At 43.5% G+C, this 25,698-nt stretch overlaps 1 protein-coding gene across 1 annotated transcript in view; it reads left to right on the top strand.

Annotated features, from left to right (window-relative positions):
• LOC145417581 (glycine receptor subunit beta-type 4-like) overlaps positions 1-25,114 on the top strand; it is a 311,160-nt gene extending 286,046 nt beyond the window's left edge. The window contains exons 8-10 of the mRNA XM_080286285.1: positions 5,731-5,799; positions 21,993-22,252; positions 24,929-25,114. Coding sequence (XP_080142411.1) covers positions 5,731-5,799; positions 21,993-22,252; positions 24,929-25,114 — 515 coding nt within the window. The remainder of the gene's footprint in view (positions 1-5,730; positions 5,800-21,992; positions 22,253-24,928) is intronic.
• The last annotated feature ends 584 nt before the right edge of the window (positions 25,115-25,698 follow it).

Genomic DNA, 25,698 nt, shown 5'->3' with positions numbered 1-25,698 from the left:
TTCACTCTTTCCTGTCCACTACAATTTCAAACATCAGATTTTACGCCTCTTACAAATATAGCTCTTTACAAAACTGTCCAATCCGCTTTTCGTTCATTTCCACTCACAATTCATCTTTTCTTTTTTACCACATTTATATAAAGGGAAGCGCAGATTTCTATCCCCTTTATCGTTATCTTTCTTCTAACTGACCTTATCTTTCTTCTAAACTGACCTTAGCTAACTGACCTTATCTTTCTTCTAACTGACCTTAACTTTCTTCTAAACTGACCTTATCTTTCTTCTAACTGACCTTACCTTTCTTCTAAACTGACCTTACTTTTCTTCTATACTGACCTTATCTTTCTTCTAAACTGACCTTGTCTTTCTTCTAAACTGACCTTATCTTTCTTCTAAACTGACCTTATCTTTCTTCTAAACTGACCCTGTCTTTCTTCTAAACTGACCTTATCTTTCTTCTAAACTGCTGCATCCACTTTGCCTTCTCTGCTGTGTCTGTTCATTAACCTTTATCCACTTTCCTAACCTTAATCTTTGCCCATTCTTAATCTTTACTTTATTTCTTAGCCTTAGTCTTTATTCCATTTCCTGTTCTTAAGTTTTATCCTATTTCTTAATCTTATCCAAGTTCTTCATTTTTTTTTCTTTCCTAATCTTAATCTTCATTCTATAAATCTTTACTTTATTTCCAAATCTTAATCTTTATTCTACTTCCTAATCTCAGTCTTTATTCTATTTCTTAATCTTAATCTTAATTCCATTTCCTCTTGTTAATCACGTAAAATGGAGGACATGATACGAAAAAGATTAAGCTTTCTCTCCAAGGGACTGACCGCGTTCACATGGAGGGAAGGAAGGAAAGAGGGAGGAAGGGATGGAAGAAGAGGAGGGAAGGAGAGAGAGGGTAGGAGGAGGGTTGGAGGAGGATTAAAGATTTAGGAGAGGTGAAGGAAGAGAGTGAAGGAGAGGGAGAGGGAAACAGACAGAATTTAAAATGCGGAGGACGTGAACAGAGGGAGGGAGGGAGGGAGGGAGGGAGGGAGGGATGGAAGGAAGGAAGGAAGGAAAGAAGGTAGGGAGGGAGGGAGGGAGGGAGGGAAGGAAGGAAGGAAGGAAGGAAAGAAGGTAGGGAGGGAGAGAGGGAGGGAGGATTAAAATTAAGGAGAGGTGAAGGACGTGTAGGAGGGGAGGGAAACTGAAAGAGAATTTAAAATGTGGAAGACGTGAACGGAGGAAGGGAGGGAAGGAGTTGGGGGAAGATAAACGATTTAGGAGAGGTAAAGAGAGTGAGGGGAAGCTGAGGGAAAATCTAAAATGTGGAGGAATAAAAGGGAGGGAGAGAGGGAGGGAGGGAAAAGAGAGAAAAAATAGAGAAATATTAAGTAGTAAATATGAAGAAGGGAGTGAAGGGAAAGGGAGTGAACAGGGAAAAATATACATGCATACACAATACACACATACATTCGTACATACATTCATAAATATATAAACATACAGAGACAGACTGACAGACACAGATAATAAATAAGCAGATAGAAAAGATATAGACAGACAGAGACCAGGAGAAGGAGAGAGAGAGAGAGAGAGAGAGAGAACACAGATAATACATAGATAGGCAAAGAGACAGAAAAGATGAAGACAGACAGACAGAGACAGACAGACAAAGACCAGGCGAGAGAGAGAGAGAGAGAGAGAGAGAGAGAGAGAGAGAGAGAGAAAGTGCTCGATATTCAGATAAATTCTCACTTATGTAAATGTTGGAATGTTTTTCAGGATCAGATGTTGAGGTGAGAGAGAGAGAGAGAGAGAGAGAGAGAGGGTCAAACGATAGGGAGGTAGAAAGGAGAGGAGAGGGGACGAGGGAAGGCTGAAGAAAAGAAAGTGGAAAGATGGGAGGCAAGAAGATGAAAGAGAGATGAAAAAAGTTAAAAGAAACTAACATCATATACTCTCTCTCCCTCTCTCTCTCTCTCTCTCTCTCTCTCTCACACACACACACACACACACACACACACACATCATACATCGCCGTGGCCATTAACACACGACACACGGGTTGTTGTGCTGTGGTGGGGGGAGGGGTAGCACTTCGATAGCCTTCATTTCCTTTATTTTCCCTTTACTACCTGCGTCGACAGGTGCACGGTGTATGGGAGTGGTGCGCGCTTACTCCTTCCCTTTCGCCACCCGCGTCGCTAGGTGCAAGGTACATGGGAGTGGCGCGTGCTTACTTCCTTCATGCTGTTCCTCTTCCTGTGCTTCTTAATTTTTCTCCTTGAATATGTTTTTAAACCCTCACCACGCCCATACCATTAAAAAAAAATACAATACAACAGGCTATCTTATCTTTGCCTCATCATTTTCTCTCTCTCTTGCTCCACCACCCCCACCCACTCTTCTCCTCCCACCCACTCTTCCCCGCCCATCCCACTCACTCCTCTCCGCCCACTCTTTCCCGCCCATCCCACCCACTCCTCTCCTCCCATCCACTTTTTCTCCGCCCATCCCACCCACTCCACTCCTCCCACGCACTCTTCTCTACCCATCCCACCCACTTCTCTCCGCCCACTTTTCCCCGCCCATCCCACCCACTCTTCCCCGTCCATCCCATTCACTCCCTTCCGGCCAACCCCACCCTTCCTACCCCCATCCCTCACCATCAACGCCTTGCCTCAACCAACAACACAAGGTATGCTCGTCCTTCCCCCCCATCCACTATCAATCCATTCCATCTCGCCCACTCTTCTCCGTCCAACCAACCCATTTCAGTTTCACAGCAGCCACAGAACCAATCAAACAGAATCCTTCCACACGGTCCCATGGCCTGACTACCCAAAGGCGATGCTGTTCCTTAATAATGGAGGATTTTATTTTTTGAGGGGGAGGGGGGCGGCCATATTGCATTTCACCAATTTTTTTTAGTCTTTCAAAAAAATCATATATGAAAAAAAAAAAAGGTGCTTATAGGATGGCGATTAGCACACGGTTCCCCAGGTATAAATTGAATTGATATGAAAGTAGATGTAACTTCAAAAAAATCGTATATGAGAAAAAGGGTGCTCATAGGATGGCGATTAGCACACGTTTCCCTAGGTATAAATTTAACTGATATGAAAGTAGATGTAACAATTAAGGGACTATGCCTCTTGATGTTTATGTGCGATGTTTAAGCCTGTTGATGTTTATAAAGGCTAACAGTGACGGCAGTTTATGGCAGTGACAGTTTATGCCATCTTAGGGGTATGGTGACAGCTGGTTTTTCACGGAGGTAAACAGGTGGATGGATATGACAGCTGGTGATTATGCCAAACGATGGGTATACTGAGTGAAGTATGTTTTGACAAGAATATACTTACTCTCTCTCTCTCTCTCTCTCTCTCTCTCTCTCTCTCTCTCTCTCTCTCTCTCTCTCTCTCTCCAACCATAAATTTTACCTCCATCTGCCCTATCTCTCGCTCCTCCTATTTCTTCCCTCCGGTCCCCCTCCAAGCCTTTTCTCTTTCTCCTTCCTCTCTTCTCTCCCTTCCTCCCTTCTCTTCTTTCCATTCTCCTCTCCTTTCACACACATCCTTCTCTCAATTCCTCTTGTTTCTTCCTTACTCTCTTCTCTCCCATTCCTTTCCCTTCCCTTACTCCTCTCTTCCTCTTCCCTCTCTCTCTCTCTCTCCCTTAGTCCTCTTCTTTCTTTCTCTCTTCATCTTTCTTTTACTTCCTCTTTTCTTATCTCTTCGCTCTCTTCCTCTCCCCATAAAATTTCCTTTCCTCCCTCTTTCCTCCTTTGTTCCCTCTTGCTTCCTTCCTCCCTCCCTCCCTTCCTCTCTCATCCTTTACTCTCCCTTCCTCCTTTTTTTTAATGCTCTCTCAGTCTCATTAGTTTCATTACAAAATTCTTAAATTCTGTTTCTCAGTCCACAACAACTCCCTCCCCCTTTCTCTCTCTCTTTTTCTCTATTACGGTTATCTGTGTGTGTGTGTGTGTGTGTGTGTGTGTGTGTGTGTGTGTGTATACATAAATTTCAAAGCCCTTTCCCTTTCACCTCTCCCGCAAAAAACAAAACCCCGCAAAACAGTATCTATCTATTTATCTATCCATCTATCTAAGAGCCCTCTCACTCACCACTCCCGCAAAAAACCAAATCCCCACAAAACACTATCTATCTACATTCATCTACCTACCTATTCATACATCTATCTACCTATCCATCCAACGATCCCTTTAACACTCAATCTCTCTACCTCAGGGCCCTCTCTTCACCTCTCCCACAAAAACCAAAACCCTCGTAACACAACACCTGGTTTTACGTACCAGAAGACCTCATCTCGTGAAGGACAAGGCAGGGCAAGGAGAAAATACTGACGTCGCGGAAGACAAGGAAGAAAAATAAAAACAGGAATAAAAAATAGTGGAAAAGATGTCAGTGGAGAGGTGTCTGTGTGGAGAACGTGAGAGGCAATCTGGGGGATGTGGTTTGGAGGGAGAGGGAGGGAGGGAGGGAAAGGGAGAGAGTGTGAGAAGGGAGAGGCAATCTGGGGGATGTGGTATGGGGAGGGAAAGAGAGGGAGCGACAGGGAGAGGGTGTGGGTAAGGGTGAGGGAGAGGGAGAGGGTGTGGGTAAGGGTGAGGGTGAGGGTGAGGGAGAGGGTGAGGGAAAGAGGGTGGGAGATAGGGTCAGGGCAAGAGTAAAGATGAGAGAGAGAGGAACAGTTTCGCATATATCACAAAAACGACAGCATCTTTAAGGTCTTGGGAAGAAATCTGTACTGCATACTAAAGGCTGAAGGATCTGGCAAGAACACACACACACACACACACACACACACACACACACACACACACACACACACACACAACACGCCCCTACCACAAACAACAACAACAACAGCTTCAACTCACCACAAACTTTCCGCACAAACAAGAAATGTAAATACTTCCCAACTTTACGGAAATATTCTTCTAATGGAAAGAGAGATTCTAACGTTTACCATCCAGAACTCTTTCCTAAGCATGATAAATTCGTCGGGGGAAGCTTAGCATAGAGAGGTCATCAGCGTACTAATGTTCAATATCCACCTTAAATATCAAGCTCATTATTCACCTTTAATTTTATCGGTTAATTCACCTTTAATTTTATCGGTAAGCTATCAATCTATTCTGATATTTTGTAACTATATACAGGCCGCATTGTAAGCCTTATATTAATCTACATTTCTTTATCAATACAATGTGGCTTAGTCTTGGCTATAGAGCAATGTCTAGAATACAACTTAATCTAAGGCAACTGCATCTGGGCTCTATAATCCGGAATTAATCAATCTATCCTATCCTAACCTGACCACACCTATCACTTTCTACTGCCTTACCCATCCTAACCTAACGTAAACTAACCTAACCTAATCTAACCCTAACCTAACGTAAACTAACCTAACCTAATCTAACCAACTGAACCCTCGACACGCAAGCACCGCTACCCCTCTTCTAGTTGTGCCTTTGTGTAACTGCATCTATGTCAGGTGCAATAAGTAACAAAACAAAATAATTGCAAAACATAACAGCCTAACAAAGCATAACATAGCATAAAAAACATAACATAGCATAACATAAAACATAATAGGATAACACCAGCATAGCAACATAAAACATAAAACATCACAAAATATAACATAGCATAACAACATAACACAACATTCTTTCCACACATTAGCCTAACCTTGTCTTATTTTTGTTCACAGGAATCCAAGCGGGACTCCCACAGGTGTCATACGTGAAGGCCATTGACGTCTGGATGGGCGCTTGCACAGGTGAGAAGGTGTGGTGTGGTGTGGTGTGGTGTGGTGTGGTGTGGTGGGGTGGGGTGGGGTGGGGTGGGGTGGGGTGGGGTATGGAGAGATGTGGTGTGGTGTGATGTGGTGGAATGTGGTGGTGGGGCGGGGTGGCGTGGACTATGGTGAAGTGTGGTCGAGAATGATGATGTGTATGATGGGTGTGGTGGAGTGTGGTGAAGTATGGAAGAGTCTGAGTGAGTTTGGGAGTGTGTGGTGGGCAGTGGTGGAGTGTGGTAAGGTGCATCCACTTAAAATAATCACATAGTATCTTCCCTTATATCTTCCTCCTCCTCTTCCTCTCCTTCTCTATCCTTCTTCTCCACATCATCCTATCCTCTTCCTCCTCCCCTTCCTCTCCTTCCCTATCCTTCTTCTCCACCTCATCTTATCCTCTTCCTCCTCCCCTTCCTCTTCTTCCGTATCCCTCTTCTCCGCCTCGCCTTATCCTCTTTCTCCTTCCCTTCCTTCCCTTCCCTATCCCTCTTCTTCGCCTCGCCTTATCCCTTTCTCCGTTTCCCTTCATCGTCCCTAATTACCCTCACACCTCCATCTTCCTTTACTTGGCTCCAATGACTCACTCTCAGCTAAATAAAGCGTCTGGCAGCAGCAAGAATAAAACACAAGGCAGGAAGAGACATGACAAGTCAATATCGTCTTTAAACCCCCCTAACCTAACGTTAATTTAACCTAACCTAACCTAACCCAACATACCGCATAACCTATCTTAATCAAACCTAACATGACCTAACTCAGTCCACTCCAACCTACCCTAACCTATCCAAACCTAACCCAACCCAACCCAACCTAACCTAACCCACCCTACCCTACCCTACTCTACCCTGCCTTAACCCGGCCTAACCTAACCCAACACCGCCGACTCATGCGCATCTCGTTATTATTCACAGGAGCTGTGTCGCTTTTGTTCTTGCCTAACTTTTTTCTTCCAGGAGAGTTTGAGAGAGCAAGTTTACTCCCTCGCTTCTCACTGCTTGTTTGCCTGTGCCCGGCTGTTTGCGAGAAGCAGGTAAACCCATTCAGACCAAGGACGCCGTATCTATTTCCATTCTTGCCGCCACTAAGTTATGCTGTTCATATTAAGAAAGGTAATTAGTGGTTAGCAGGTTAATGAAGGCTGTATCTACCCACTCCAGTCAGAAGGAGAAAAAAGAAAAAAACGAGTACTATACTCCTTTTACGCTAACCTGGCTTAAACTTTCGCCCTTTTTGAAGCTTAAATTTTACGTGCCTCAGTGGCAGAAAAAGGCAATACTACGGCTCTAAATCCTTTCCACAGCACTTCTTCGTGACTAGCACCTTATTCTAATGTTAATCTACTGTTATATCTCAGCATTCAATAGGGACAAACGGTAATTTTTGGCCAAGTTAGAGTTAAAAAAAAAAAGGTATAATTAAATCGTCTGGACACAGCAGGAATAAAAAATACATATATACTACAAAAAATACATCACTAAATAAGGAAAAAAAATTACCTGACATGATTTCACTTTCATTGTAACAGGTGCTCAGTACTATTACTCTTCCTTCTTCAAGACGGTTTTCTTCAGCTTAAGGAGGGCTTGAGGGGGTTGGATAAAGCCTTCATCAACCCCTTCCCTACATGACCTACTTCTTACCTTGAATAAAATCGTTTGGAGATAACACGAGTGATTTTTTCCTAAGTGTTTGATGCGAAGGGAATTACTCGTGCGAATTATCTTATTTTTTTCTTTATTAGTAGTATGAGAACTGGTTGAAGTGTGTGTGTGTGTGTGTGTGTGTGTGTGTGTGTGTGTGTGTGTGTGTGTGTGTGTGTGTGTGTGTGTGTGTGTGTGTGTGTGTGTGTGTGTGGTGACATCCTAGAACTCCCACCCATGAACACTGGTTACTGGGGTAGCATGATGATGATAATAAATTGGAAAGCACTGAAAAAACACAGTACATTAACACACATACACACACACACACACACACACACACACACACACACACACACTAATGCATCTTCTCTGGCTAGTAATTATCGTACAAAATAAAAAAAAAATTACTGGAAGATTAAGTACCTTTCGCATTTACGAAAACTTACCTCATTCGTTACATTTTAAGTGTCATTACGTAAATAGCAAAATAAATGAGGTGATGGTGCTCTCTCTCTCTCTCTCTCTCTCTCTCTCTCTCTCTCTCTCTCTCTCTCTCTCTCTCTCTCTCATCTTCCCTGCAACAGGAGTAATACATACCTAAATTTGGTATTGCAATCTTTTATCTTTTTAAATTCACATGACTAATTCTCTCTCTCTCTCTCTCTCTCTCTCTCTCTCTCTCTCTCTCTCTCATAACGAAGCGGGGAGAAGGGACAGGGTAATAAATTTGTGGGTTATAATGGAAAAGTTTCTCAATGGCCATTCCACTTATGAAGTTAAAGAAAGAAAGCAATTTACATGTAGATTAATTTGGTAGTGTTTCGTCCTTCTGATGTGTGAGGCAGGAAATGGAACAGAGGGGTAACAATCTCTCTCTCTCTCTCCTCTCTCTCTCTCTCTCTCTCACACACACACACACACACACACACACACACACACACACACACACACACACACACACACACACACACAACCTTATCTACCCGGCATGATTAAAGATAAAAATACTTGATTAAAAAACAACTATATTTATAGCCAATCCCCAAACCTAAAATTTTTTGACAAGTCGGCGTCTCAGTGCAAAAAACCTTCACTTCCATTAACCTTTTCCTACATACATAAACCCTCAATGCACCTTAAATATCCAAAAAATCTTGAAGCGTTCCAGAGGCAATCGTCAAAGAAATCGCTGGGCTTCGCTTTTCTCTCTTAATTTAACCCCTTCACATCGAGGACGGACTTTTAATATTACTCTTGCTGGTAACAGACGATTTTGCTAAATTCTGGAAAGCAGCCTGGAAGTGATGGGGTCATGGAAGGCTGTATCTAACCCCTCCACCTAACCCCTCCATCTAACCCCCCCATCTCACCCCTCTATTTACCCCTCCATCATCTAACCCCTCCACTTAACTTCTCCATCTAACCCCTCCTCTTAACCTCTCCATCTAACCCCTCCTCTTAACCTCTCCACCTAACCCCTTCACCTATTCCCTCCACGTAACCCCTCCACCTAACCCCACCATCATCTAAACCCTTCACCTATTCCCTCCACGTAACCCTCCATCTAACCCCTCCACCTAACCCTTCATCCCTTTCACCTATTCCCTCCATCTAACCCCTCTACCTAACCCCTCCACTTAACCCCTTCAGTTCGATAAGTCTAAGGTAAACAAAACCATTTCAAGTCATCCAAAAAAAAAAGAAACGCGTTCATCATCGGAATAAAGAGATAAAAATCGAACGAGTTAACTATCGGTATTTTTCGCAACAAATAACAAAAAACAAACAAAATAATAATACTCTTCACACCTGCAACCTCCCCCCTGTCTCACCTGGCGATTCACAGAACTTAATTAATCACCTGGTTTTGTGATGACCTTGCCCATTACCTGTGTAGGTCTGATGAGGCGGAGTGTTTTCTCTGAGGCACAACAGGTTGTGTTTTATGCATGTTACGTTTCACAGATAGATAGCTACCTTGCTAGATAGATAGATAGACATATAGACAGGGAGACAGACAGACAGATAGATAGATAAACTGATAGATGGATGGATAGACAGGTAAATACAGACAATATACCTCGTATTGGTAACCTTGCTTCACAGGTGTGCAAAACAAAACAACTGACAGATAATTTGATATGTGTAGATATTATACACACCAACTGTACAATCACTATAGAGAATATAAGTACACTACACACACACACACACACACACACACACACACACACACACACACACACACACACACACGTACACACACACACACACACACCTGAGTTTCATGCCTACCGAGGAGTCTGGTAATTACACTAATATAACAATGGCCAAGTTGCTTGGTTTGTATATACGAAATGATTGTTTGTGTGTGTGTGTGTGTGTGTGTGTGTGTGTGTGTGTGTATGTGTGTGTGTGTGTGTGTGTGTGTGTGTGTGTGTGTGTGTGTGTGTGTGTGTGTGTGTGTGTGTGTAGGAGGAGGGTGTAACAGAGAGGAGTCATATGAGTGAGGTTTTTCGGTATAAAATAACGTGTGTGTGTGTGTGTGTGTGTGTGTGTGTGTGTGTGTGTGTGTGTGTGTGTGTGTGTGTGTGTGTGTGTGTGTGTGTGTGTGTGTGTCATCGTTTCGTAAATTATGAGCAATGTATGTATGACAGGATAATATAATTTCGCTTCGCCAAATTACCTCTCATACATATATCATTAGACGCCGTCCCTCATGTCCGTACCACAGGTAATGTGGTGCTGATGAGAGAGAGAGAGAGAGAGAGAGAGAGAGAGAGAGAGAGAGAGACAGAGACAGACAGACAGACAGACAGAATGTGTGTGTGTGTGTGTGTGTGTGTGTGTGTGTGTGTGTGTGTGTGTGTGTGTGTGTGTGTGTGTGATACCATTCTTTTAAGACACTCACCTTTATAACGATGTCGCCAGTGTGAATAATTTTAATGATAAACGTGTAGGATTACGCTTCTTCCATCCCGTGGCCGTGGCGGTAGAGAGGCTGTTGGTGCGGGTGTAGGTCAGACAGGCGCGGGTTCGATTCCAGTATAGGGAGACTCGATTCTGAACACCACCTGTGCCAAAGAGAAGACTTGCTTGATCTGCGGTTCTTTATATGCATTTCTGGACTTGTGTATCGGTTTATCTATTATATCTATCTATCCATTTATTAAGCAGCCTATTTGTATGTCTATTCATCTATCCATCCATCCATCAAACCATTCATTTATTCATTCATCTATCCATCCATCTATCCGCCCAGTCATTCATTCAATCATTCATCCATCTATCCATCCAACCACCCATTCATTCATTAAACGACCCATCTATCTCCTTATCTATCTATCTACAGTATATATCTATTTACCTACCTATCTATTCATCTATCTATCAATCCATCTATCTATCTATCCAACTCTCACCTAACACCAAATACACAGAAACGCATCCTGCTCAAAAGCATTCCAATCCTTTCATAAGCATCCCAATCCTTTCCCATTCCCATCCCGTGTCCCATTCCATCTCGTATTTATGACCCATCCCAGGCACACCAGGCGAACACAGTGTCAACCGAGCCGCGAGTGAAGCCTACGTCCTGAGTCAACACCTGTGCGAGGATGGATAATGAGTAAATACCTGAGCGAGTTGGACACACCTGGGGACTGATAAACGAGGCACTGAATTGGTCACCTGTGTGTGTGTGTGTGTGTGTGTGTGTGTGTGTGTGTGTGTGTGTGTGTGTGTGTGTGTGTGTGTGTGTGTGTTATCTACCTTCCTCCGTTTTCTTATTTTATTTCGTACGGTTCCTTTTTCACTTCGTCTCTCTCCTCACTTTTTCCTTCGATCTTTTTTTTTTAATTCCTTACTGCTCTCTCTCTCTCTCTCTCTCTCTCTCTCTCTCTCTCTCTCTCTCTCCAGTTTTTCTTCCTCCCTCGTGTCTTCTCTGTCACCTTTTTCACGTCGCCCTCTCCCTGCTGTCACTTTTTTCACCTTCATCCCGTTATCAAAGCTATCTGGATAAAAAGAAAAAAGGAAAAACGAAAAAGGAAAAACGAAGACAAAAAAATCCCCCCCCAAAAGAAAAAGGGACACGGGAAGACAAAAAAAAAAAAAAATACCATGCATTTTAGGCCAGGTGAGAAACGAGCACAGTAATGACCTTATATTTCAAAACAGTGACCTTAGCTCTGAATATCTTAAGACTCGGGCTCCTATGACTCACTCAGTTGAATAAGACGGTAAGGGTTAGAAGATAGAATGTATTTCTTACAAGACTTCTCCCAACCATGACACGGCAAAGGGTAGTATCACTAGTAACGACTCTAAAATCGTTGAGAGTTTGATATTATTTTATGCAAGGAAGAAGGAACCAAAGGCCAGATTGCCCGCAAGACTGATTCTCAAAAAATAAATAAATAAATAACAGAGCGCCATATTCAAGATCCGTTAATTTATTTACTACTGTTCATTAGATTTAGCCTTCGTTTTCTTTTTGACTCTCTCTCTCTCTCTCTCTCTCTCTCTCTCTCTCTCTCTCTCAACTTATCTATCTATCTACCTATCTTTCCAACCCTTCCTTCTCTCCCTCTCTCACTTTTTCCACTCTTTCTCTCCTCCCTCTCTCCTACCCACATTTCTCATGCTCTCTCTCCTCCTCCTCCTCCTCATCTATCTCCAACCCTTCCTTCTCTCCCTCTCTTACACTCTCCATCCTTCTTCCCCTCCCTCTCTCTCAACCCCATTACTCATTCTCTCCCCTCCTCCTCCGTACCTCCTCTCCAATATTTTCTTAGATATCTCTCAGACAGATTATCGGCTTCAATGTTTCATTCTAGCCTTCATCCTGCCTCCCTCACCCACGACCTGCCTCACCACATTGTCTCAACCCCACTCTGCCTCACTCACGCCCCGCTTCACCCACACACTCTCATCCCCACCCTGCCTTACCCACACCCTTCCTCACTCACACCCTGCTCTGCCACACACCCCACACCCTGCCACACCTACACCAGGCTTCACCGTCTCATCTCCACCCTGCCTCACCCACACCCTGTCTCACCCTATCCTCTACCATTCCTCTCCTTGATGTTGGCAGCTAAAAAGTAGTTCAACGACGAAAAACAAAAAAAAATTAATTACACGAGGGGACCCTAGACCGAGAGAGGAACAAAGACACTAGCAAAGGAAATTAGGTTGGTTTAACAAAAGAGAATAAAAATCTGGTTTAACAAAAAATACGGCTGGCTTAGCAAAGTTCTTTAATGTATAGTAGACCACACTGCAAGAAAAATAAATAAATAAATAAAAGTTGAATGTTGCTGCTAATCTTTCGTTTTATATTTTCAGCCGGATATTAAAATCTTTCCTATTAAATTTCATAGACAGACACACAGACAGACAGACAGACAAATAGATACAGATACTCACAGACATAGACAGACAGATAGATACCGATAGATATAAGTACATACTGTATGGTGATCCGTCTAATTTTTTCCCCACAATCTTCTCTTGGCATTTCTTTCACCATCTTTGTTCGGCTCATAGTCTAGATACCATAGTTACTTCGTTTTATTCATGGCCTACCCAGTGCAATCCCAATCGCCCCCAGAAGTACCATCAAACTCTGTTCCTGTTTGTTCTTCTTTGTTCTGTACGTCCGACATCCCTTCTCCCTCCATTTACCCCCTCTTCCCATTCTACTCCCCCTCTTCCCCTCCCACACCCCAACCCCCGCCTCACGCATCCCCTATTTCTCCCCTCTCCCACATCCTAAGCCTGCCTCACAATCCCCCTTTCCTCCTCTCACACAACCCCTTCCTCTCCTCCAACCCCCTTCCCCCCCTACATATCCCTTCAACTCTCCTCCTCCCCCTACTTCCCCGTCAACCATTCCTTTTTTCCCCTTCCCACACCCCTCTCCCCCTCCAACACACCCCTCCTCTCCCCCTCCGTCACGCTCTACCGACAGACGGGTGAGAGAGGCTTGTGTGAGTGTAGGCTGGGTGATGTAGTTCTCCATTCCACGCCACTGAACGCACACTACACAAATCTACCCTCCATTTGCCTGATAAGGGTCGAGTTGAAGGGGAAGGGAGGGGGACACAGAAAATGGGAGGTGCGGTAAATGGGGAGTGAAAAGGTGAGGTAAATGGGGAGGGTTTAGAGAGAGAGAGAGAAATAAGTGGAACAAAAACTGAAGGGTAAAGAAAACGGAGGAGACAGGTGAGATGAAGAAGAAGGAAGAGGGAGGGTAGTCTTAAGAAGAAAACAAGTCACCTGGGAGTAACAAGAATAAAAATCGACAAGGTGTACTCGGGGTGAAGGGATGTAGGAGGAAGACAGACATGGGCAGAGAGAGGAAATGAAGGGAATCAGAAAAGAGGATATAATGGATGAAGAGGAAATTTGATGACGACAATGTGAAGGAAAAATGAAGGAAGATGAAGAAGGGGAATGAACTGAGACTAGAGAAAATTACGAGAGATAAAAGTGGAACTGGAAATGAGAAATGAGGGGTGAGGAGGAGAGAGAGAGAGAGAGAGAGAGAGAGAGAGAGAGAGAGAGGGGGGGGATGCTATATGGGAACGGAGGGACACCGAAATTTAAATATGAAGGCCAACGAGCAATGGGGAAAGACGACGAGAAAATTTTGAAGAAAGGCGCCCCAAAAAAGGCGAAAAATGCAAAAATAAACAGAAATAGAGGAAAACTACATTGGTCTCCTCGGTTTTTCCTGGTTTCCTTTCCTCCCCGTAATGCAAAAACTAAACGAAAAAAACAATTTCTTTCCATCTTTATTGTTCACTTTTTTCTTTCTCCACGTAATACAGATATTGTACGAAAAAACACCGTCTTTTCATCTTCACTGTTATTACTTTCTATCCCCAACATACAGACAGAAAAAAAAGAAAAGGAAAAAAGAAAAGATAGAAGAGAAAGAAAGGATAAAGAAAAAAGAAATAATGTTGTCATGACTTCTGAATTTTCTTACTTCTGAATTTTCTTTCCCCCAGCAATATTGTGTCTGTAAAACAAATCACTGCCATGATTCTGTCGCCGTTGTCTTTTCACAGTAATCCAGGGAAAGTAGTACGCCATTCCCGTCACCACCCCCTCATAACAACACGCCTAAATCAGCAACTTTGAGAGTAGCAAGCGCGTGGGGGGTGAGGGGAGAAGGTGCAAGCATGGGGGGTGTGGGGGAAGCGGGCGAAAGGAGGTGCAATCCACGTGACATATCTGTTTACACGTTCACTCGGCCACACGCTTCCCCCACGCATTTCTTCCCCATCACCACCACCATCGCCGAGGAAAAAAAGATAAGAAAAAAATCATAGAATTTATGTCTACCTCAAAAGCCCCTCTGACGGAAAAGAATAAATACATAAATAAATCCCTGAGAGCTATACTGCTACTTTCAAAGGGCCCCTGACAGAAATACTATCTTACCAATTCCCCCAAGTACGCTGTTCAATACAATAATGCCGATGATCTATTACGACAACTGGAAATCTTGGGAGGGGGATAGACACAGGTTAGAGCTTGAATTCCTTATTTTCTCTCACGTTACGATCTACACAGAACTAAAAAGATGGGTTCTGTGTAGCCCGAAGCGTTAGAGATAGTAAAGAATTCAAGCTTTAACCTCTCTTTCCCACCCAGCATTTTCAATACATTAAGCCTGGGTTATTTATTAATGCATTTAGTTTTCTTTATCATCTCTGAAAATCACCATCAAGAGTCTTAAATCCAGGGTCGTAATATCCGTAGTCGCTTAATAAGAGACCGTACAAATCGTTAAATCCGGGGCCATAAAATCCGTGGTCGTTAAATCCGGGGATCATAAAATCCGAGGTCGTTAAATCCGAGGTCGTTAAATTAGTGGTCCTAAAATCTGGCATCGTAAAATCCTTGGGGGTTGTGTGTCAGTCCCGGGTTCGATCCCTGGCTAATGCGGGCTGTACGGTGTGATCGGCCCTAAAGTGGATTATGGAGCACAATATTGCCTTCTGATGGCTGCTGTCCGCTAGGGATAGGCGGGTGGGATGGGGGAGAGGCAGGCCGGGGGTGAGATAATTAAGTTGAGAGGCCAGGGATGAGGGGGCAGGGTGTGGGTGAGGCAGGGTGTGGGTGAGTTAACTGGATAGAGAGACTGGATAAATAGGAGTGGGTGAGGTAGGACGAGAGTGAAGCTGGGTGTGATTGAGGTAGGATGTGGGGTAGAGAGGGTGTGGATTATCCTGGGCTAGGTGAGGGCGTGGGTGTGGGCGGGTATAAGCGGGTTTGGATGAGACTTAGTTTGGTTTAGGAATGGTGTGGGAGGGGCAGGAAATCTGTGTTCCAGATTATATAAAAAAAAAAAATAACAATGCTGTAACAAGTAATTACTAGACATGGACGAATCAAAAGGAGTCAGTGTGAGAGCTAGTTAGAGAGGCAGTGTATCTGGGTAAAGGTGGGTCAGGAAGGGTACAACAGGGGCAGAGTGTAAATAAAGGGTATGTAAGTGAATTGAAGGGCGACGGAGTAAACCGAAATGGGTAAATTAGAATACAGATGAGGCAGGGGGGAGGAGAGGCAGGCTGACGATGACACAGGGTGGTGGTGGGGCAGGGTGAGGCAGGGTGATGGCTGGAAAACAAGGCATAGGTAGGACACGACCCGAGTTTTTTAAAAATGTGTTCGCGGGGTAACTTATGTAAAACCCAGTAATTTTTAACACTCCTACGATATTACTTCATTACCTAATGGATCCACCTTCCCTCCTCTCACCCCCAGTCCTTTTTTTTCATACTCCAGCCCACCATTTCTACATTCTATCCCCGCTAACAAACTGTCCGTCGCGTGTTTTTGAGGCGTGTAAATAGAAGGGGCCGTTTCATTCCCCTCTCTGTTTATTTTAGTTCCGGATGGCTGCCGTTTTCTTTCCATCAAGTATGCATGAAAACAAACATCCTTTTCTCCGCCTTTTCTTATCTCGATTGTTATTATCCTCTTCCCTCTCCCCCTCTTTTATGTCTCAGGGTTCTCATCTTTTCCTCTCCCTCCCTCCTCTCTCTCTCTCTCTCTCTTTTTATGCCTCATCTTTTTTCTCCCTCCACAGAAATGTGAGGTTTATTTATTTATTTTTTTTTTTTTTGCGTCTCCCCTCGTCCCCTCTCCGTTTTTTATCCCCCAGTCCCCTAACTTTTACTAGCAGGTGTACTCCCTCCTCTCTCTCCCTGTATATTATATTAGGTTATATATATATATATATATATATATATATATATATATATATATATATATATATATATATATATATATATCTTCACAGCTCTTCTTTTCTTTATCTTTTCCTCTCCTTCCTAAAATCTACTCTCACCTGCTCATCTCCTCTCTCTTCTTTTCTCTTTTCTCTCTCTCTTCTCTCGTCTGCTCTCTTCACACTCTGCCCTTCCTCTTCTCCTGATTTCCCTACCATCTTTTTTTCCCTCAAATCCTTTTTATATTCCTTCCACCAAACCATTCCTTCTTCCCCGTAAAAGTAACTCAATACTCTATCCTCCTCCTCCTTCTCCTCCTCCTCGTCATATTTTTTCTCTCCTCCTCTTTCTTCTCCCTCTCCTCACCTCCTATCCTTCCCACCTCTATTTCCCTCCCTCCCATTCCCTCTCATCCCCTTCCTCTTCCTCTCCTCCTTTCCTTTCCTTCCCCTCCTCCTCTTCCCTCTCCCTTCCTTCCTTCCTTCCTCTCCTTCTTTCCTTTCTTCCTTCTTCTCTTTTTCCATTCGACTTATTAAGTCTTTTATCATCAATATCAATTTTACTTTCCTAATAAAATAATGGTTTTAATTTTATTCATTTCTTCTCGCCGCTAGAGGGCTGGAGTTCTACATCAATCTCTCTCTCTCTCTCTCTCTCTCTCTCTCTCTCTCTCTCTCTCTCTCTCTCTCCATTTCTTCACTTTCACTACTCTTTCATTCCTTTCATTCTACTTCTTCCACTTCTTTTCACTGCCATTCTCTTGTTCATATTCTTCCCAGTCTATCATTTCCTTCTTCCGCTTTCTCTTCCCCTCATTCTCCCTCTTCTCTCCTCCCTCACTCCTCCATCTTTCTCTCCATCCTCCCCACAAACAACCTAACTGAATCTCTCTCTATCCTCCTCTCCTCTCTCCACACCATCTTTAATCTGTTTATTTCCCTATTCTCTTTTCTATATTTTATTATTTTCATCCCCCTACTCTCTTTCTCTCTTCTCTTCCTCCTTTTGTATCCTTCGTCTTTCTCTTCCCTCTTTTCCTGTCATTCCTCTTTCTTTTTCCTTCTTCCCTTGCTCTTTTTTTTCTTTATATTCAAGCCTTCGAAGTCATTAAGTTATTTTTTCTTCCTCTTGTCTACCTTATCCTCTCCTTTTCCTCTTCTTCCCTCCTCTCTCTGCTACCCTCTTCCTCCTCATCTTCCTTCTTCTTCCTCCTCCTCCTCCTCCTTTCCTACAATTCCCCAGTCTTTCCCCTTCATTCTTCCTCCCTCCTATTTCCCCTCTCTTCTCCACCCACTCCTTCCCCTCACTCTAATCACACCCTCCCTACAAACAACCTTACTGTATCCATTTATATTCTCCTTTCCCCTCTCCACCTCCTTTACTCTATTTATGTCTCCATTCCCCTCGCTCCTCCTTTATTTCCTCTCTCCCTTTTCATTCCCCTCACCTGTTCACCTCCCTCTTTTACTAATTATTTGGATTTTTTTTTTTTTCCTTTTTTCCCGCGTCAACAACTAGTTCATTAGCGGTCTCCCTCCATTATTTTTTACCTTTCTGTCTTACATTTTTGCCTCTCTCTCTCTCTCTCTCTCTCTCTCTCTCTCTCTCTCTCTCTCTCTCTCTCTCTCTCTCTCTCCTCTTAACTGCTTCCTCTAATCATCAGTTCATTTAATTTTCTTCAATCTTTTCTTCCTTACCTTCTCTTTCCTCCTCTTCTTCCCTCTAGCGCTTCCGGTTTCATCCCCTCCTTATACTCCTCCTCCTCCTCCTCCTTCCATCCTTCAATTTCCTCCTTTCCTCCAGTTCCATTCCCTCTCTCTGTCACTCCTCCCAGTCTCCCATTTCTCTCTCTCTCCCCATCCTCTTCATCACATCCTCCCCACAAAGAGCCTAACTAAATCGCTTTTTACTCCACTCTCTCTCCCCTCCCCATCGCTTTTGTTCCGCTTATTCCTCTATTCCCCTCCTTCCTCCTTTATTCTCCCTCTCCCTCGCCATTCCCCTCATCCCTCTTCCTGTGTTTTCGGCGGGATAACTGTCCACTTCCATCTGTTTCGTTTTCATATTTTTTCCCCTTTAAATGTAAGTCACATTCCAGCCTGTTTTGTTTCTGTACTCTCTCTCTCTCTCTCTAATGTACTTACTAATAAAGATACCTATCTATCTATCTATCTATCTATCCACCTATCAGTTTATCTATCTGTTCGTCCAGGTCCAGATGGAATTCCGCCAATTGTTTTGAAAAAGTGTTCCCCTGAACTTGCCTCTGTCCTAGCTAAATTATTCAGACTATGCATACGTACTTCTTTATTCCCAAATTCATGGAAAGAAGCCAATATCCACCCAGTTCCGAAGAAAGGAAGTTCGTCTGACCCCTCCAATTACAGACCAATAGCTATCACATCTTCTCTTGGTAAGGTATTTGAAACTTTAATTAATAAGCATATTGTTAAACATCTTGAATCCAACAACTTAATTAATGATAGACAATACGGTTTTCGCCACGAAAGATCCACCATTGACATACTCAATCTCTTAACTCATACCATCCATCAATCAATTGATCTTTTTGGAGAAACTCATGCAGTAGCTCTTGATGTCTCTAAAGCTTTCGACAGAGTATGGCACCGTTCCCTGCTGTCCAAACTCCCTTGCTATGGACTAACGTCTTTTGTTCCTTTGATTTCTTCTTATCTTAGTGACAGGAAAATAAGAGTAAAAGTAGATGATGTATATTCGAATTTCCACTCAATTAACGCCGGCGTGCCACAGGGATCAGTTCTGGCGCCAACCCTATTTCTGGTTCATATTAATGATCTCTTATCTGTCACTCACAATCCCATTCACTCATATGCAGATGACTCAACACTACATAGTTCATTCACACTCAGACATCCATTTACAAAGTCTAATATCTCTACCTCTCAACTCAATACAGCCATCTCCATAAATCAAGATCTATCTACAATCAGTGAATGGGGACAAAACAACCTTGTCTCTTTTAATGCTAGTAAAACTAAATATATACAGTTTACTAATAGACAGATATTGCCAGATTCGTACATTACCTTCAGTGCTACTAATATTCCCATCTCCAAAAGTATTGAAATTCTTGGTGTCTCACTTAACAGTGCCCTCAGCTGGACCTCTCATGTCAGATCACTTGCTAAAACCGCCTCAAGGAAACTTGGATTATTGTACAGAGTCCGTAACTTCTTCGCCGATGAGCAGTTAGCTATAATTTATAAGAGTCATGTGCGCTCTCAGCTTGAATATTGCTCACCCTTGTGGAATGGTTGTGGAGAGGTTGCATTAAGACAACTAGACAAAATTCAGAATAAAGCTGTTAGAATCATTAACAACCCTGCCATTACATATAAACTACCTCCCTGCAAGTAAGAAGGAATGTTGCCTCCCTTGCATTATTTTACAGATATTTTTTTGGCAAATGCTCAGACGAAGTTGCGTCCATGGTGCCACCTCTCCATGCCTTCCCTCGTGCTACACGGGCATCTGGTAACGCTCATGACTGGAATGTCACTCAACCACATTGCAGAACTTCTGCCTATCAGAATTCTTTCATTCCCCGAACTGCATCTCTCTGGAACTCGCTTCCCCAGAGTTGTTTTCCTCCAAATTTCAACCTACAACTGTTCAAGTCTAATTCTTACAGATATTTTATGAACAGAGGACACCAGTAATCTGGTGTATGGATTATTTTTTTTTCTCCATTTGTTTTTCCTTCCTCCGTTCTGTTATTTAAAAAAAAAAAAAAAAAAAAAAAAAAAATCTACCCGTCCTCTTACCCCTTCTTTAGCAATTATATTTTTTCTCCTTTCCCTTCCAAAGCTTTCGTCTTCTGCTCAAATTCTTCCCAAATTATTACGTCTCATTCCTTTCCACATGACTTCCCCTTTCATCTCTCTCTCTCTCTCTCTCTCTCTCTCTCACCCCATTCCTTCTCTTTCATCTCCCCTTACCATTATCATCAAACCACTACTCCTCACATAATTATCAGCCAATCCAAAATAAATAAAATAAGTAAAAGAAAGAAAAAATCCCACTATTATTTATTCACCATACACACATCTCTCGCTTAACAATCCTATATTTTTTTTTTTAACTGGCCATTGTTCTTGTTCATTTTATTTCCTACCTTTACTCTTAACCCCTTCTTCCTTTACTGATATCCTTCACGTCACTCTCAATAAAGCATTCGCTGTTACTCTATATATTACATTATCACTGCTTTCTATATTAGCTTTATTTGCGTCTTATCTTCTTCCGTTTACCTGCGTCTCCTCTCTAATTAGGTACTTCCGTCTTTTCTTTACCTTTCTTTCTTAATTAATGTCCTTCAGGTTAGTATCAAGAAAAACGTCCACCTTTTATTGCGTATGGCGGGTATTCCTTTTCCTTTCTACGTTACCTTCTAATCATCTCATCCTCTCTTTCCCCTCTGTCAGCGTCTTCATTAGCATCGTTTTGCCTTCTTCCGCGTCACTTTCCTTTTCAATTTCCTTCCTCCACTTCAGTTTTTCTTCTGCTAAAGTTTTCCTTCTTCGCTTAATTTTTCTTTCCTTTTTCCACCTTTCACCTCTTTTTTTCCTTTCATTTTTCCCTCGTCAGCCTTCGCCTTTCGTGTTCAGTTAATGTTTCTCAAGTCACCCTCCACACTGAGTATTACCCTTCGCTTACATCATAGTGGACCCCCCCCCCCGACCAACTTCTCTTCAGATTCGCCCCCCCCCAAAAAACACACACACACACACACACACACACACACACACACACTTTTCAATTATATCCATCAATGCCGCCTCAGTTTCGCCCCCCCCCCAAAAAAAAAAAATACCCACTTTTCAATTATATCCAACAATGCCTCCTAAGTCTCCCCCCCCCCCGCAAAAAGAAATCTTAATTATGTACAACAATGCCTCCTCAGTCTCGCCAAAAACTACCCCCAGTTCCTTAGGTCTCGGGTAAAAAAAAAAAAAGTAGATATAGTAGATGTATAAATATATAGATAGATAAATAGATACAGCAGATAGACTAAGATACTGCAGATATATAGATAGATAGATAGATAGATATGGATAGATAGTTGGATATAAACTGCTCTTTCGTTCCCAGCATTCATGTTCTGCAGCCTGCTGGAGTTCACCTTCATCAAATGGATATATATATACAAATAGACAGACATAAATACTTCATTCGACCGCAGCGTTCACAGAGATTAACAGATAGACAGACAGATAGATATAAACTGCTCTTTCGTCCGCAGCGTTCGTGTTCTGCGCCCTGCTGGAATTCACCTTCGTCAATTACCTGTGGCGGCGTCGACCCCACATGGAGCTACGGACGCGGGGGGGTTCGAACGGCGCCTGCTTGGCCGACCAGTACCACCACCTGAACCCCACCCTGACCTCCCTGGCACAGCGGTCCCCAGGTCAAGCCCCCAGCGCCACCGAGGTCAAGATATCGCAGGTGGGGTCGGCCGTCGTCACCACACCTGGATCAGCCACGCAGGGCACCTCCGATATGGTGGGTGGAATGTCGTACTGTCACATACACACTGACTGAACCAGCACTACAGTCACCAACAATGCCGTATTTGCATGACCACAAAGGTAACATGGTTACCTAATTTCAGAATGCACACAGAGAGCGCATACCTTCACCAATGCCAATAAAATCTGATTTACTGCTGTAATTCCTCTTTCCTATTAGACGACTACCTTTCAAGACCCACAGTCAATTAATCCTACGGTCTTACTCTGCCCGGTTAAACATTCGCTCAAGAGCGGATACCTCCACTAACGTCAATAAAATTTATTATTTATTCCTGCTTCCTGAAACAGATCCACCTCAGAATTTACTTAAATCTTCCTTGAGCCACTACCCACCTGTCCACCAAATATCACTGAAATTTGATACCAACTTCTTTTCATATATCTTGTACACAAACAGATAAACAGAAACAGGTGAAAATATAACCTGCATCCAGCTTCTTTGGCGAAGGTGATAAGATGTAAATCGTGATCTTAAACATTAACCCTTTTACCTCTGCGACATATTATCTACTTACTCTGTCTAACACCAGACGATTCTAATCATCATTCTGCAATCTCCTGAGGCCTGAGGGTCAAGGAATTACAAAATGTGAGTGAGAACAGTTTCAGACTCAGAGGAAACAGCAGGTATTTACAGCTAGACCGCTCTGTAGTTAGTTAGATCTTAGCCAAACCCTCTCCTAGTTTCTGATTCAAAATAAATTGTCCGTGTGTAGGTCTTTCTTCCCTCGCAACATATTTTGCAGTGAGTCGTGAATCTCTCTCTCTCTCTCTCTCTCTCTCTCTCTCTCTCTCTCTCTCTCTCTCTCAAATTCACCCACCCATACGTTTACTCTCCTTTTTCCCGTCCTTCCCCACCTCGCTGTCCCTCATATTTCTCTTTTGGAAATCCATAGATCCCTGTTGTGTATGCCAGTGTCATCCAGCCTACGTATGTCAATATCCCTTGACCCTCTGTGCAAAATGTTAGTCTCCCCCCCCCCTCTCTCTCTCTCTCTCTCTCTCTCTCCCTCCCTCCCTCTCTCTCTCTCTCTCTCTCTCTCCCTCTCTCTCTCTCTCTCGGTGGATGTGAGAGCCTTGTGCTGTACTACATACCCGTACATTGCAAACTTTTTCAATTACACACTATGTCTATTAAAATACTGAGCAGACCAAGCCAATAAAGGTTCGTACTTTCCCTCTCTCTCTCTCTCTCTCTCTCTCTTCTCTAGTTCCATTTCACTGTTCTACTTCCTTTATTTCCCTTCTTTTCTTCTTACCGTCCTTCCATTTTCTTCCCTCCCTTTCCATCCATATTCCTTCTTTTTCACTAACCAGCCACTCTAACCTCCACTCTATCTTATCTAACACCTCCTAATCCATCTTCCTAATCCCTCCTTTTTCCTAGCCCACCCACCTATCCACTCTCACCGCAAACCCATGTACTTACCTCTCCTAACCCAGCTTCCAACCGCCTTCTTTCTCCTAACCCACTTACCTAATCTCTCACCCCATCCGTTCCAGTCATAACCATCACTTCCCCTTCTGCCTCACCCAACAAGTACCTCCTTTGTGCCTAAACCCATCATTATCTAACCCTGCCTCACCACCATACCTGCCTACCCTACCTTCCCCTCCCTGTCATTCACCTGCCTCATTTACCTCTTTTACATGCCTTTATCACCACCATTACCTGCCCTACCTGTTATCATTTCCTGCCTCACCTCGCTCCCTTTACTTGAATCATTCATCATCCTTTTCCTGCCTTACCCTCACTCTTTTACGTGCCTCACTCAGCATCTCACCTACCTGGCCTATGACTCCTCCCTGTCTCACTCACCACCTTTATCTGCCTCACCCAATATCGTTTCCTGCCTCACTTCACCACCCTCCCCTGCCTCACTCATCATCTCTGTCTGCCTCGTCCTCCATTCCTCCCTGCCTTACTTCATCACCCTCCCCTTCCACAAATCTCAGCCTTCCTCGTCTCTGAAGATCCATGTGTTCGATATGAATTTTCTTACCCATCTCTCCCTGACTAACCATAATTCTTCCTTTTTCCCATCTCACTAACCCCCCTCTCTCTCCTTCCCCCTACAGTTCAACAGTCACTACCACCTCTCTCTACCTGAACTAACCATCTAACACACACTCTCTGCCTAAACTAACCATCTAACACTCTCTCTGCCTAAACTAACCATCTAACACACTCTCTCTGCCTAAATCAACCAGCTAACACACTCTTTCTGTCTAAACATCTAACACACTTTCTGCACCTAAACTATCAAACACCTCTCCTCCAGAACCAGTTTACATCTCTTATGCATCCAAAACGTCTCTTTATCGTATTACTATAACACCTCTTTCTCCCTGAACAGTTATTTTTTACCACCTCAGCATGCGCTCCCTCTCTCCTCCTCCATGAGCTCAACGAAGTCACTAAACACCTCTCTTTCTAAACTTACCCTCTGACACCTTTCTCTCTCTCTCTCTCTCTCTCTCTCTCTCTCTCTCTCTCTCTCTCAGCCAATCATCATATCCACTTTTCACCACCGCAACTCATGTCTCCTGTCCTCTTCAAACCCCACACACCCCTCTTTTCAAGCCAACCCTCACCTCCCCCTTTCACCATCTCAACTAACGTCTTCCCACCCTCCTCCACCCACAGCTCAAGGGCGGGTCAGCGTCTCCAGGTGCAGCAGACGAAGCAGCTCACGTGACGGCCCAGCTGGTAAAGAACTTCAAGCAGAACAGCAAGATCAAGGCCAGGCAGATTGACGAGTACTGCCGAGGCCTCTTCCCTCTGCTCTTCGGCCTCTTCAACATCTTCTACTGGTGCTACTACATGCTCTAAGCCTCTCTCTCCTGGGTCATCACAAGCTCTACAAGCCAACTCTATAAAATGCAACAAACTCTACATGCCAACTGTTTAATTACAACAAGCGCTGCAAGCCAACTCTTTAAATTGCTCTAAAGCTTGTACCTACCGGGCCACCCCCTGCTCTACAAAGCCAACTCTATAAACTGTTTAGCTTGTACATGCTCCAAGCTTCTCCTGGGTCTCTACAAACCTATTCTTTAAAGTGCTCTAAAGCTTATACGTGCTCTAAGCCTCTCTATTGGGCTATCACAAGCTCTACAAATCAACTCTCCAACGTGCTCTAAAACGGATCTCTCAATGGAGCACTAAAGGCTCTAAAAACGAGCTCTTATTCTCGCTTTATACCGTGCTCTAAAGTTTATACCATTTCCCTTCACCGCAAACTCCGAAAGCCTAATTTTTTTTCTCTCTCTCACTGCGTTATACGGTACTTTTCCCGCGCTCTAAAACGTTTCTCAGTGCGCCGTCACGTGTTCTAAGCCTACTCCTCGTTTTCCTCCTCTGTGACGTGCTCTACGCCACCGTCTATGGAATACTGCGCTAATCCACTCCTCTTA

Source organism: Coenobita brevimanus, chromosome 110, assembly GCF_032717465.1.
Source record: "Coenobita brevimanus isolate Jiangsu-jjx chromosome 110, ASM3271746v2, whole genome shotgun sequence".
NCBI classification, from domain to species: Eukaryota; Metazoa; Arthropoda; class Malacostraca; order Decapoda; family Coenobitidae; genus Coenobita; species Coenobita brevimanus.
Note: the sequence above shows the minus strand (reverse complement) of the source record. Positions and strands in the feature narration are given on the sequence as shown.